The sequence below is a fragment of the Aptenodytes forsteri genome, unplaced genomic scaffold (assembly GCF_000699145.1).
Source record: "Aptenodytes forsteri isolate BGI_AS27 unplaced genomic scaffold, ASM69914v1 Scaffold33, whole genome shotgun sequence".
Taxonomy (NCBI): Eukaryota; Metazoa; Chordata; class Aves; order Sphenisciformes; family Spheniscidae; genus Aptenodytes; species Aptenodytes forsteri.
The window spans coordinates 6,538,286-6,553,303 of record NW_008795037.1 but is presented as its reverse complement, the minus strand read 5'-3'; the positions used below and the strand labels follow the sequence as shown (position 1 = coordinate 6,553,303).

General features: G+C 37.0%; 1 protein-coding gene across 1 annotated transcript in view; it reads right to left on the bottom strand.

Annotated features, from left to right (window-relative positions):
* Nucleotides 1–12,283, bottom strand: part of PLA2G15 (phospholipase A2 group XV) — a 17,893-nt gene extending 5,610 nt beyond the window's left edge. The window contains exons 1-5 of the mRNA XM_019471377.1: nt 12,175–12,283; nt 7,077–7,233; nt 5,506–5,624; nt 3,623–3,721; nt 2,992–3,216 (exon numbers count right to left, since the gene is read on the bottom strand). Of these exons, the coding sequence (XP_019326922.1) occupies nt 2,992–3,216; nt 3,623–3,721; nt 5,506–5,624; nt 7,077–7,233; nt 12,175–12,283 (709 nt within the window). The remainder of the gene's footprint in view (nt 1–2,991; nt 3,217–3,622; nt 3,722–5,505; nt 5,625–7,076; nt 7,234–12,174) is intronic.
* Nucleotides 12,284–15,018: the final 2,735 nt, after the last annotated feature.

Genomic DNA, 15,018 nt, shown 5'->3' with positions numbered 1-15,018 from the left:
AAACTATGTCGGTGGGGGGGGGGGGGGTGGGGGGGCAGGCAAAACCAACAATTCTTGAAATACCAGTTGATAACTACTATAGTTGGGAAATGTTTTCATCTGGCCAAGCTTTTCCAAGGCATTATATTTTCTTAATATAATATAAATCTAGAGAGCTAGAGCTTATTATCAGTAAAGGTCTTAAATTATCCGATACCCAATAAACCACATAATTGTTGCATTTTACCAAATTTAGACTTACAGAACTAGTGTTTGATCAAAACATTTCAAGAATTTTTTTGTAGACATCAAGTCTATTGTTTTCTTAGCAGTTTGTTCCAAAGATGGCTCAAACTAACATGACTAAGTTGTAATTTATATGCATCTTTCTTCATATTTTTACCATTGTTCTTGCATCTTCACAAAATTAAAAGCTGCTTAGTAAATGCCAGATACAGTGATTACTAGAAACAAATTTTTTTTAAAAAAAAGCAGCCCTGAGACAAATCGGAGCTTATTTTCATTGTGACTGTCTGATCCGACCTATTTTCCATTATCACAATGGCTGGCACACCTTAATTCTTTTGTCAGCTGAACCTTGAATCAGATTTTTCCATTATTAGGTCCAGGTGGTTACATCATGTAGTGATGCAGGTCAACCGCACCATAAAAATTGAAATACTGAAACCGCTATTCCTGAAAGAGCACCAAAGTATATTTTTCAATTCCGTAAGGTGGCACTATTGCTTCAGCCAGGAGACCTAAAGCACAGTCTTTAGTGCCATCTTTAGTAGGACTATATGGAGACATTGCTAGTATAACTCTGAAACAGACAAAAAGGAAACCCAGAAGAGCACAGCAAGAATCACAAAGGTCCTGAAAAATGTGTTTCATATTACTGTGTGGTGTAAATACTTAACTGTGCACACTCACCACTAAGCTACTGAATACTACGTGGCAGTTTTCAACAGAGAAAGCCTGAGTTCTGAATTGAACAATGAAAGGAATGTGTACAAAATTTATTTCCAGCAGAATAATCACAGAACCTGACTATTCCAGCCTTCTCTTACAGAACTATTACAAAATGCTTATCAAATCCTTTACTTTTCTCTGAAGTGCAGAAGTACTCTACGGCCAAGACCATGCTTAAGTCAGCAGGCACAACACGCACTGACAACATAGTGAACAAAATATTAGGTCTAAGGAAGACACTGCTAGCATCTAAGCTGACCAAAAAAAAAAAAAAGAACAAATCAAACAAACCACCACAATGAACTTTGTGTCTTTGCTCACTGTAGTGGGAAGAACATCCTCACTTTATTGGCACTGGAATTGTAATGATGTAAGTATTGATCCTGCAAAACACATGAATAAGTAGCAGAAAGTATCACAGAAAATCTAGAGAAAATAATTCCACCTGTGTACTGTTTACCACTTTGATAACACAACTGTGGATTTGACACGAAGTTCCTAGCCATTACCATATTATAAACAGGAATGGGAGCAGAAAGAATGCATTCATAGCTTGCCTTGTCTTTCCTGCAACAATACTGTATTTTTCTTTAAAGCAACAATTCTTTTACATACTAACACCCTGATAACATCAATTTTAGAAACTCTTTAATAGACTAATGTAATCCAAGTGTTAATGCCTGATGGTGGTGATTTACTACAGATATTTGAGACAGAACTAGCCTAAATATGTGCATTCTGATATTATGTTCTGCCCATTTAACTTTCCTACACCAGTCTTAAATTTCTGCTCTAAACACGGAGTTTAGTACAACAGAAATACAGATTAAAAGATGACTACATTTTAGGAGAAATTTAACTATTCATTATGCATTTGTATAGCTAGCCACTTCGGATGAGATGCATTATAGAGGATAAACAAGATACGAAGCACAAAAGTTTAATCCAACAGAAATCTGGGACTGTGGAATTTTATATAATCATGTGGAATTTTGTGAAGGTGATATTAACAGGGCTCACTTCCTGCCATTTCTGTAGCATGCAAACTTGTCAGATGAAGCCTGTAGGAAAAGGGAAATCAATTTTTACAGTGCCATTGCAATAGATTTAATAAAGTATAACTCAATACAAACATCCAATTTAAGTTTTCTAATTAGTAACTGAGCTGTGCACTGCTATTCAGAATCAAATGCCTTTGCTAAGCAAAGTATTCTTTGATCTGTCCATGCATGGCTGGCACTTGCTGTGTGTTCAGCATTTTGATGAAGTCCAGTTTCTGATGTCAGCTTTGTTTAGGAAGAAGACAGTGATATCCAAAGCTAACAAGTCAGAAACAAGCTAAAAACACAAGCAGAAACATCATGAACTAAATGCCAAAGCACAAAAAATAATTATGGTATCACATGATGGGGTAAGTGAACTTTTTCCATCAGTCATTTGCAGTTACTTAGTGAAATACGTTATGCTTCTTTATTAATTTTTTTTTAGTCTCAGGCATATCCAGCACGCTAAACTCAAGATCTCAAAGATTCACTTTCGTTATCTGTAGAGTCGTAACTTTTGACAGGCATTTGTGCTGTGGGCACCACTTCACCACCATATCTGCAAGTTTCCCTTAATGTTAACCTCAAGCAGCTTTAATCAAAAGGAAATTACTGAATGCTCTGGAGTCCTTGTTAGCTTTGCAATACTGAACAGAGAGCAATCAGGCTGGAGGCAGAAGTGACAGAAATAGAAGATACCAGGCCAAACAGCAGATGACACAGCAATCTGCTGAAAAGAGGTTAGGAGAGGTCAAGAGGGGACGCAGCTCCCAGTTAAGGGATATAAAAAAAAAACCCACCAACTTAGTCCACTCCCATGAACAAAGAATGACAGTCTGGTCACAAGGCTTGAAACATCAAGTTGCCATCACTTACGGAAAAAATTATGTTTAACTTCATAGTACCTTAAACTCTCATCCTCCAGTCGTACAGTTAACAGTCTAGTCAGTATCTTGCACTGCTAACAAAATACATTGCAAACCTTCAAATTACCTACCTGAAGCCAGCACACGGAGAGTTTTAGCCACTCCTCCCCATGGAGCACCTAATGACACATAATCCTTTATGTACTTGTCTTTCCAATCCTGAGTCTGATGGTTGAGGAAGTAGAGGATGTACATATTACCCATACTGTGGGCAATTAAGACAACAGGACTTCCATACTGCTCATACATTAACTCTATCATCTTGCGAAGGGCCACAAAATAGTCTCCATTCTCATCTAAAGTAAACATACACAGGTTACACAGTTATAAAGTGTGAATGCTGAACTTCAACACAATTCTTTAAAAGGTTTTTTGAAACTGTCTGTGGAATTAATAATGCAGAGCCTAGAAATTCCAGTATTAAGTGGGAGGGGTGGGTCTTTTTGTGGGGATGTGTTTTGGTGGTGTGGGTTTTTTGTTGTTGTTTTGTTTTTAAGCAAGTCTTCAGTAGCAAGTTGTTTAAAGCAAAAAAAAGAAACCACACCACAGGGCTTTCACCTGGGTCCAGGGGTACCCAGGCTCCAAGAACTAGTCAAAATTAAGGTTCTAAGTATAATTGTACAGGTGGGATGGGAGAAGAGACCCAAAACATTATTTGCAGGCTGGGAGAATAAAATTTGTTCAAGTAACAATGTTATTTACTTGGTGCCTTTCGCCAGTCATAAGGTGCTCCTCTTACATCTTCATCACGTTTGTAGCCCCAATCTACTAAACTCTGCACCAGCATATAAAAGTAGCTGCCTGTAGACATTAGATGAGAGAAACAGAACAGTGAAAAGGTTAGCATTAGAAGCAGCCGTCAGACACTATCGCAAAACATAGTAAGTTCTGGAGGCATTCTCTCCAATACCATATATATAGACATTAAAACTGTAGTCTTAGTGTTTGACAATCTAGAAAGCTGCATATTAAACAAAATGAGTTATACTTGCTGTCCCCCAAAAGTGAGAGAATCCCTTATTAAAACTTCTTACTAGTTGGCTGATCTATCAAACAAGTGTGGCAGCAAAACGTGGCATACACAGAACAGATAAATTTTCCTCAGCAGAAATGTGTCTCACTCTTGAACTGTAAAGGATACCCCTCAGAATTACTACATTAGAGTCCTAGCTTTTGTTGATTGCAAATTAGCTTCAGGTAGGGTATATAATACATTCATAAAGGTTAGCCTGGACTTCGCCAACATTTATTCTTGGAAACAAATGCTTACAGTGTACCCCAGGGCAAAATTCTGGAAACTACCCCAAAACTACTTTTCTGTCTATCAGGTAGTGGACTAAGACTTAAGTGACTGAACATAATGCTTTAATAGCAAAGAAGGGAAACATTTGCAGACTGGCTATATATTGAAAGATGTTACATATTACAAGCTTTGACACATAGGATGTAAGTATTACCACAGTTAAATGCATCTAGTAACAGTTTGAAAAATTAAGTGTCAAAATATCCTATTGAATATCACAGTCATATTTAAGTTTTGAGCAGAACTTCACTTGTTAGTCTTGAATGTTTATCATATTGTCCCTGAAGTGAACATAGGCAATTTTAAATATGACCCTGTTCTAGTTATAAGAGTCATCTAGTGAAGACCATTAAGCACTGCCCTTTTGGGCATTGGTCCCTAGAGAAAAAGAAAAAGAAATCCATGCTACTAAGTATGTGAAGCTCAGTGCATTACTGACTATTAAATTACTTCAGCCACAGCTAAGAACTCACAAAAGCTTATCGGAGTCAGTGTTTTCCGAGAGATGACTTCTACAAAAAACACTAAACAAAAAAACCTGCACACACATTAATGCAGAAATCTTTTGCAGCACAAATGTAATTCTGACACTGACAAAAGACAGGGAACTACAGGGTGTGGTACCATATCTCCCAAGACTATTAAATTACTTCAGCCACAGCTAAGAACTCACAAAAGCTTATCGGAGTCAGTGTTTTCCGAGAGATGACTTCTACAAAAAACACTAAACAAAAAAACCTGCACACACATTAATGCAGAAATCTTTTGCAGCACAAATGTAATTCTGACACTGACAAAAGACAGGGAACTACAGGTTGTGGTACCATATCTCCCAAGCCCATTAACTCATTCTTAAGGCCAAAGAACATCTTACTCAGAACTAAGCTGAAATGAAGTGGTTTTATTTTGTTTTTGCTTGGCAAGCTTCAGTCACAGAATTTTCTGCTCAACCCATCTCATTTTCCAAAAGCGTCTGTCTTCAAAGTGCCTACTCAAGTTTCATCCAGAGAACTTAAATTTGGCACAAGACTAAATAACAATGAATCTTCTTGTCTCAATCTATCAGACCAAACAACAGACAAAACAATACAATGCAATGAAAACACTTAAAAGCAAAGTGAGCCATATGCTACCCTACTACCAAAAAAACCCCAACAAACCACCAAATCTGTTTTTCTACTTCTAAACAGAACTGTAATTTGAAATCACATTTCAGTAGCTTGTTGTATACACACTAGAAAAATCCAAGTCACAAAGCACTTCAGACACAGCTTGTACATACCAACACTCCTTTTACTTGGGTCAAGGAATTCCAAGGAAAACGTCTGCCCAAAACCTGGGACTCTGATATCCACTCCATCTGGTGGTTCTGTGATCTTACTTGTTCGGTTATATACCAGCCTGGGGGGAAAAAAGAAAAAAGAGAAAAACATGAAATATGTCATATTACCACAGGACAACTCTCAGCTACATTGGATCTTACATTCTGAGTGCAGTAACAAGAACTTTAAGTGCTATTACCCAGAAGAAAAAAAAAAAACAGGCAGACATGATAAGAGTACTCTAATGGCTAAGAGGTTACACAATGCAAACCATTATTATAATTAGTTTAATGCTTTACATGCAGAATCTGAGACTTAATCTTCTCTATAAAACTGAGTATACAGAATTGTGGCTGAACTTCAATTTTAGAATATAAGCTACTTTATATAGTTCTATACCATTTCACTTTGCATCAAGCCACATAACGGAGAAAACTTGTCAAAAACATAAGAATGTGGCAGTAGAAGATAAAATACCTGTAAAATCAGATATCAGAAAAATTCTCCTAGATAAAAATAATTTGTTTCTGTTTAACTAGAATACCGATACCAGCATAAGGGAGTACTTGATATTTCTTGACTGGTAACAATTGGTACCTCAGGGAACACATAGAGGTATTGAGTGTTTTGTAGATACTTTTCAAGTCAATTTGAGATATGAAGAATCTGGAGCATTGGGTCAGGGTTGGTTTTAATACCGTATCAATACAATTGCCATTTCTGAATGCAAGTTTTTACCCCTAGATGGAGTCTTAGAATCTGAATTGATACTCAAATCTTCACACACCAAAAGTCTCTCTAACCTGTAAGGCATATAGCAAGACTTAAAGCAGAGGTACAACTACACAACAGCTTGCTGTAAGTCACATAAAAGAGCAACATGCCAATACAATATTTTTAAATTGCACAAGCTAAATATTTCTTGTGTTCATAGAGATATTTGTATGTTTTTTACAGGAACATTAATGAAGCAGATTGAACGATAAAATAGTCTGAAAGCTTTAAATTAGGCAATGTTTTAAAGCAAAATAATTCTTGAAAGAGACTTCCAGACTGCCCTTGAAGGACCCCATGTGTCTCAGCTGCCCGTGAGACTGCTCTTCAATGACACACTGCCAGCAAAAGTGCAAGCTCACATTCCTCCTGCCTGTCCCCTCAGTGCTGCCCAATGTACCTCCTTCCCCCTTGCCTCATCAAAACTTAAGTAACTCATCAAAAAAGTGGAAAATGTTTTGCTTTAGATAAGCCTACAGAAGTGTCTGATAAGTGCCCTAACAAACACTGAGTAACTGGTAGGAGAGAAAGTGGAAGAAACTAAGAGAACCTCTGCTTTTCATCAGTGATGAACAGCTACCTCAGATGCAACAGAGCCACTCTTCTGATTCATCCTGTTACTCTACCTAGCAGAATTCCAAGTCATTTCTCTCACTGGTCTTGAATTAGAAAAGAAAATTTAAGGCGGCCATTCTGTGCAAAGCATATCAGTCTAAGGAAAGGAGATAACTACAGAGAGCAACATTTCTGGTCTTACCTGATATTGTCAATCCAGCAGTCAATGATGATGGGCAGAAGCAATTCTAAATTCAGCCAGAGTGTAAAATAACTGTCTGTCTTCTTAGAGCAGAGATAGTGCACGACTGATGGCTTATCTAACTTTGCTTCCAACTGATTACCTAAGTCCCCCGGAACTGAAAGATATAAAAAGGAAACATTTAAAATTAAAATGTATAACATTTTACGTTATAATATATACATCTTAATACTGTAGACCTCATATGCAGTATCACTGCATCTAGAGATACCATTCAGTTTTGTAACTGGATAAAAAAAAAATTACATGAGAACAAAGTACTGCAGGAACATTTTCCACTGCAAATATTTAGATTTTAAAAAAATCATTAGCTGAGGAACCACCATGTAGAATAATTCTGGCTCAACAGTTCATAACTTCAAAGAGCAGACTGTATAGGAACAGGTCACGTTAGGCCACGGGTATGAAAAACAGATGGTCTCAGAAGTTATCAAAATTACCTGTGGTTTAAAGTGCAAACTGAATCTCTCTGAAAGAATTTTTTCTTCAGACTTGCATGTGCAGTTGTAAAACAGTTCTCTTTAAAGAGAACTCTCTCAGTTTAAACATGTTCTCTTTAAACAGTTGTCTGCAAACTATCAATTTGACATAAAGAAAATTTGAAAAGTGGAAGCAGCTTCATTTCTGTTTTTTATTTTCACTTCTTCACCTCTGACCGCACTTTTGCTTCACAAGATTTAGTTGGCTAGCATAATAATCCGAATACATAGTTTCATCTTCTCCATTCAGGTTTGGATGCAACACAGGTTTGATGTTCACTTTTTTTTTTGATACATTACATCAGTAATAGTTGGAGGGAAGGGTCTTGTATTTGCACCTTCTCTGAAGTGCACTGTTCTTAAGGCATATACTAAATGCCAGTATTCCTTTGATGAAATTTTATTTTCCTTTATTTATTTTAAACACTAGATGGAGACAGGAATATTATTTCTAAATTAGAATTAAGCTTAAAAAATGCTCTTACAATTTTCAGCAGCAAGTTTCCAGAGAAACTTCTTACATTGTGTTTAATCATTTTTTCCTCAAGAACCAGAAAGGCAAAGATACTTCAGTAACTGAAAAGTTTCTCTGTATTAGAAAAATTTAGGAGTTCAGCACTTCTTAAGGGTTCCCCCCGCCTCTTTCAGCTCCACACACACCCACCTTTTTTGGGTGTCCATAACTGTATCCTATTTACTTGTCAATGTTTAATTTCCAAGTTTTTTAATGCAGGCCTATCCATACAGTTGCTTTTTTTTCCCCCACTTCAGTAAATTATTTAATCAAAACAGTTTAAGTTCTATAGAACACTGATACTTAGCAATGGTTTAAAGAAAGAGATAATATCTTTTAGAGGAGCACCTAGTTTAACTGGAAGGCCAGATATGCTTTCAGAGAAACACTTACTGCAGAACTGAAAAAGGACAGAACTTCAGATTAAATATAGACCTGGACAACCACGCTCTTACAACATTCAACCACTCCAGGTTATGCCCCACCACAAAAGATACACCTTAGGATTTCTTTATTAACTACCCCTACTTTCTCATTAGGTTTTTAGTGTTTTATTTCTGTAGTCTTAAGTGAAATGTTACAAGACCCGGTAGCTGACCACAGTTTATCTTAGGTCATATTTCAAGGACTCTGATATACTGGAAAGCATAGTAAGGGAGATTATAGTATTGCATCACACCCTAGAAAGAGTTTATTGAAGTTCAGTCTTGTAACCTCACAAAATGCCATTTAGTTATTGCTTATAGAACTATAAGGCAACAGCTTGTTCCACAGTCTCGTGCCTGTGCTGTATCAGTGCTATTAATTAGAAAAGGAACAGAATGTAATTCTATTTATATCAATCATTCATGGCTGGCCAGTTTCAGCAGCAGACCTGCCAAGGACCGAACAGGTTGATTTTGTCTTCAGTTTCAACGCAAAACAAAGTAGAAGAGTGACATTCTGTTCTACCCTGGAATCTCATTTCCTTGGGTAAAAATCAAGTTCTTCCAGCGAAGATACCTTTCAAAAAACTTAGAGTATCAGAGTTTTAAGAACTTGCTGAGGTTTCCAAACAGCACTCAAATAATCATAAGCACACCTGCTCAGCGTAGGAAGACTCACAACTGAAGAAGTTTAAGATTATAATCAATAATATAATTGATAAATTATATATAAATTGATAAATACATTTATCAACAAGAGTCCTGAAAGCAGGAAACTGTACAAAGCCTCACTTGGACTTAATGGAGTGATCTTAGATTAACTGCAAATTTAATTTGGTTAAGATACTTTATCCTCAAGCTTTTTGAGGATAGAGGCTGTGCTCCTGTGTCCAATTCAGAGCAGAAGATGAGAAACATTACATGCTAATTTTTACCCAAAGGATGACAAGGAACAAGTTGAAAAGTGGTAGTTTATTTAATTCTAAACAAAAGATAAGGGGCAAGTACCACCAGTGCCAAGATACAGTACTGCAGTTAAAAAATAAAGTCTCATGTACAGGTGTGATGCCTGTTTGTTTATAAAGCAGGGATTAACAAAAAAAAATTTTTTTTTCAGGTTTACATTTCCATATTAACAGTGAAACTGCTAATCACAATTCATGTTTTATTTGCTAAAGTATATTCTGCAAGCTGAAGAGAGTTCATGATGAAGCTATAGGGAACAAAATGCAAATTTTTATTTTTCAGTTTATAGAAAGAAACATGCAAGATTTTCAGTCCTCACCCCACACAATTTAAGTGTTAATGATTTACATTTTGACTGGAGAACTACTTAGTGGCTTTTTGATAAGTTACAGGTTAAAAAAGATCACATTGAAGATTGATTCTGTAGGACAAGGACATACCTTTCTGAATTTTCTGTGATGGAATTTGAAAGCAGTAGAAAAACACATTTCCCTTTACTTTCAGACTATACACAGAAAGCATCTGTGAGCAGAGTAATCTGTAAGTAATTTTTCTCCTCACCCTCTCATCTACCAGTATCTGTAGTTTCTAAGCCTTTTTGCTGGAAACATTATAGATAGTTCTTACTTTTGAAAGCCTGCAGACTGACCCCATAAATGTACAAAATAACTGGCAAGTGAAGTTCTGCAAAATACATCAGCACCAGTTAAAACTGGATGTCCAAGAAAAGATCTCAAGCAGTACCCCTGCTTCCCTAACTTGCAGTTGTGCAATACATGTATTGACTTCTGAACTGCAACATTTTGAAATATAATGAGATTTCATTTTCAGCAGAAAAAAGTGTTTCCATCAGATTTGATGATGTATCAGTTCTAGCACATTCTCATTTTTCACAAAGATGGTAATCCTAACAGAACTCATTCTAATACATCGATGAGCTCAATTCACTTCCAATATTACAGTATCCTTTACAGTATCTTTTGTCTCAACTGCCCTGACAAAATTAGTAGATCTTGTTCTGGGATGTGTTCTTGTTTGATTAAAATTTACGGAAAGCACACTTACAAATGTCATTTGAGAGTTTAAAAGAGGTTACAGACTTTTCTAAGTCTGGGAACTACAATAACTAGCTTTAGGATACACTGATACTCCTGCCTATCACTATCCTTAAGTCTTAATGACAGATTCACAGTTCCCAGCAGAAGACAATAAGCAAACTGCACCCTGGAAAGTGACTTGCCTTAATACCGCTCAGGAAAGAAAGAGAAAAGAACATTCAACAAAAGCCATGAATAGGGGGATTTTAAATTTCATTTGGAAAAAAGAAAAGATAGTACCTACATAATAACTGGGGAAGGGGGGAAGCTATTGCTTGTGTGGCAAAGAGGCCATCAGTTGGTATTTTTTTTTTTTTTTTACTACTTTTATCTGAAATGCAAATGCCTTTAGATATATATCAGCTATCGTAACTTTTTTTACTGGTATAATTTCCTCAAATAACTATCATCTTTCTGGTTCTGTAAAGTCGCCTTCCTTCAAAATGAACCAAGTTTTCCAGAAAATTGATTTTAAACTCTGACCACAGTTCTCTAAGGAGGATGTCTCAAAGTAGCTCATAGACTTAATGACAGACCACCACAGAAAAGGCTTGTGTTTAAAATTAGGAACAAGAAAGCAAACAACACCTCACATGATACTCCTAGATACCTCAGATCACATGAGGCATAAACATTTAAATCACTCCTGACATCTAGCCAGCTGACCATACAAACACACACACCTCAATTAGCAGTCAGCAGGAATTCACAGACAAACCTCTTTTGCATGTAAATCAATTATTAACAAACTTCATTTAGGTGTCTTTCTAGAAAACTTTAGCCAAGTACCTAACAAATTGTTTGCAGAAGGTATCAGAACATTGATATAGTAATTGTGTTGAGTCAGCTCTAAAAGGTAAAAGGTTCAGTGAATCCACCACTGATCTTATAAGGACAGGTTATCAGCTCCCAAAATTGATAAGACATGAGATAGTACGCAGTGATTATGGATGGACTATATGGGAAAATGAAGGAGGAAGAACAGCCACAAAATAAAGGAACTTCTTATTGCGAGCATTAGAAGACAAGCATGTTGAATATATAACTAAACTGGTAAGAGAAGTGGAAAAATATTATAATTGCATGTAAACATGAAGCAGACATCCAGAAGTACTTGCACAGAATATATATATATATTTTTAGTAGGTATTGTCAGTAGAGCAGTATGCAGCAGGTTGTCCTGGTTCTTAAAGGAGATTCTCCTGTATGAATATATTGCCCTGGCTGAATAGGAAACTCTTAAAGAAGACATGAAAGCAATTCAGTATCTTAAGTAGTCCCCTTTTCCCCAAAAACACTTGAGAGAGAAACTCCAAGACAATCACCTTGCATTTTAATGAGCATTGTGTCTTTGAGATCAAGCCTTCAGACAGGACTCTGGAAGTAAGACTTTGACTTTTACCTCATGTTTCTTCTCTACTGCCACTATTATATTAATATCCTTTGATGCTTTGTTATTTAAATCTCAGGGAAAACTGAGCAAGTGCATTGCAGTATTTTGCTGTCAATTACTACTCATGCAAGTTTGGTCCCTGGTCTTGCTCCCTTGGTATGTACAAACATCATCTTCAGCCATAGTAGCTCCTGCTACTAAGGCACCATTTGATGATGCACAGACCAGCTTAAAAAAATAACCTAATCCAAATGGAGTGGTGCCACTCTCCATATTCCTTGTGCCAGCTCTTCCATTAAGGTAATTCAGCTACAAAATTAATCACTTCTTCCTCAACGGGTTAATTTTCCTCATGCTTTAGCAAGACAAATGTCTCCACAAAGCGGCCAATAAGCAGGCACAAGGAAAGCTGGGGGAGCACTAATGACCTATTAGATTGGCTTAGCTGTTTCACGGAACCACACTTCACCTAAGCCAGTTAGGGGGCTCCACAACTCTTGAGATCTGTTGCCACCACAACTACAGCCAATAGTTAGGAGGTTGTATTCAAGCAGCTCATCTGTTTTCAGATTTGAGATTCCTAGAAGCAGTATTTTTGTTAGTGGCTGGGGAGCAGAACAGAGTTACCCATATGTAAGCAACGCCCCATATTTGCAAACTACTGCTCTACTTCCTCCTCCGTTACTTGGGTAAGCACAGGTTGCAACTGCAAGGGGGGGGTCATTACACAAAAAATTTGAGAGCAAGTTACACTGGGTCTTGTGACCATCACTGGTCTAAAACATTTATGAAGTGATCATTATGTTGACAACATTCCTTTAAACAGCATTCCTTCTTTCTTTATTCCTTAAAATCAGATGGCCAACATGCCATGCACAGAATAAGACCAAACTTGTTAACTCCCCTTTCTACTTAAGGGTTTTAACTTCCAAACGGACCAAGAGTGAATGCTTAGATCATGAGACCACATTTACTACAAGATAAAAACATATTTAAAAAATGAACACATATGAGGAATTAAGAGTCTAGATGCCAGCCTGATAAATCAGGAGGATCAACTCTGTATCCCCCTCTTGTACAGACTCCAAAACCATCTCAGGCTTGTATAGGCCTGTATAACGCAGCCTTGCGTACACCTCTCAATCTCCTTTTGCATTTGTGATTCCAGTGCAACGTGTTTTTTCTCCCCTCTCCCAAACACCTGTGCTAAGCCAGCACTTAGAATGCCTCCCTAAATGATTCTCCTAAACCCTTCTACCATCCTCATCACAGTAATTCCTAAAAAGCTTATCTTAACATGTCACCTACGCAAGAAGGGTGAAGAAAAGGTCATGAAAAGTTAACTAGAATCAAGATGAGAACATTTCACACAGAACCAGTGAGTGACCAACAGTCACTCCTTCCTCTCCTTTATTTGTTTGACCTTCACTGCCCATGTCACATCTAATTGAAGCTAAGCTCTTAGTGCAGGTGTTTTTACAACAAGTCATTTCTAGACATCAAAAACCCATGGTATTTTACAATAGTAAGTTACAGCAAATCACTCCCTAAAAGCACCTACTTTCTCAAACATATACAGACAACCCAGAAAAATTATTTCTGTTAAAACCCATTGAATCTTCACTGTCTGGACAGGTCAGGACTGGGCAGCAGAAAACAGCAAGGCTTAAAATGCAGACGCTAACTAGAATAGTAAGAGCTGCAAGTTCTGTAGGTTTGATGAAAATTCACTTTAACAGCAAGAAAGTCTGTGTTTTAAACCACTCACCAATGAACGTGTGCTCAGCCACACAGTATTTACCAGAATGTCTCTTAGGAAAAAAAATGTAGGTCAGCCATGGTTTTTAAAAACATCTTTAGGGAAGATACATACTTACAGCAGTATCATCAGCATCAGTAGTAACTCCACACTTCTATAATCACTATCCCTTGCTTTTAAATCTTTGATTCCTTCATAGCTAGAGTTAAATATTGGATCAGCAACTAAAACACCATCACCTTTGTCATCGAGAAGCTTGCACTGGAATAAGTGCCAAAGCTTATTACTAAAACCCAGCATTACAGCGTGGAGAGATGGGATGGAAGATTGTTTCTAACCTTCACGGACAGAACTCAAAAGAACTTTTGTTCACATTTTAACTCCAGCCTCTTAGGACATCCTTTTGCAGTTTCTTCTTCCAAATCTACATCCTCTCAGTTAGTTCAGCCATCTATTAAGAACTGTGAATTTGTACATGGTGGTCCTGAGATACACAGCATCTTTAAAAAAGCTTGTTTAGCGTTATGCCAGAAGTTTTTAACGGTAGTAAAAGTCAATAGCAGAGCCTAAATTATTATAAATAAATGGAGCTTAAACTGGACATGCCAGTAATTATCTTTTTCCCAGTATTTTCCGCATTTTCTTACTTTTTCTTCCCCCTTTATCATCAAGGTTAATTGCATAATAAGAACACATAGCATACTGAATACATTCACAGGACTGACTACGGACATTAATATCACCAAATGCACTTAATGTATTGGAATGCTTAAGAATTATGATTTCAGTAGACAAGTTATTAAAACATTTAAAAATTTATTCACAATTCTTCTTACCAATGGATACAAAAAGCATCTAAGAAGCATTACTTAGCAACCATTATATGAATACTTTCTACATATTTGTTACGAACTATTTTGTGTTAACAGGTGAAACCACAGGCCAGCAATCAATATTCATTTTCTATGTTGTGTGGTGAAATAAGCCTATTACTTTTAAAGTACTTGTAGTTTGACTGCTGTAACATCGAATCACTCCTGTTTCCACATTCTTTTATGAAAGGTTCGTAGAGTAAAAACTCGAGAAGCGAGGGTCTGGCTTTAGTTAATGAGCTAAGAATGTGTTTCCGCGAGCCTTGTTTTCCCCGTACCCACTGACAAGCTAAGGCAACCTCATATTTTCAGCACGTTTCTGCCCCCATGTGAGGTGAGGGGCCCGGCCCCCCCTACCCGGGCCTGTACTTTTCGCT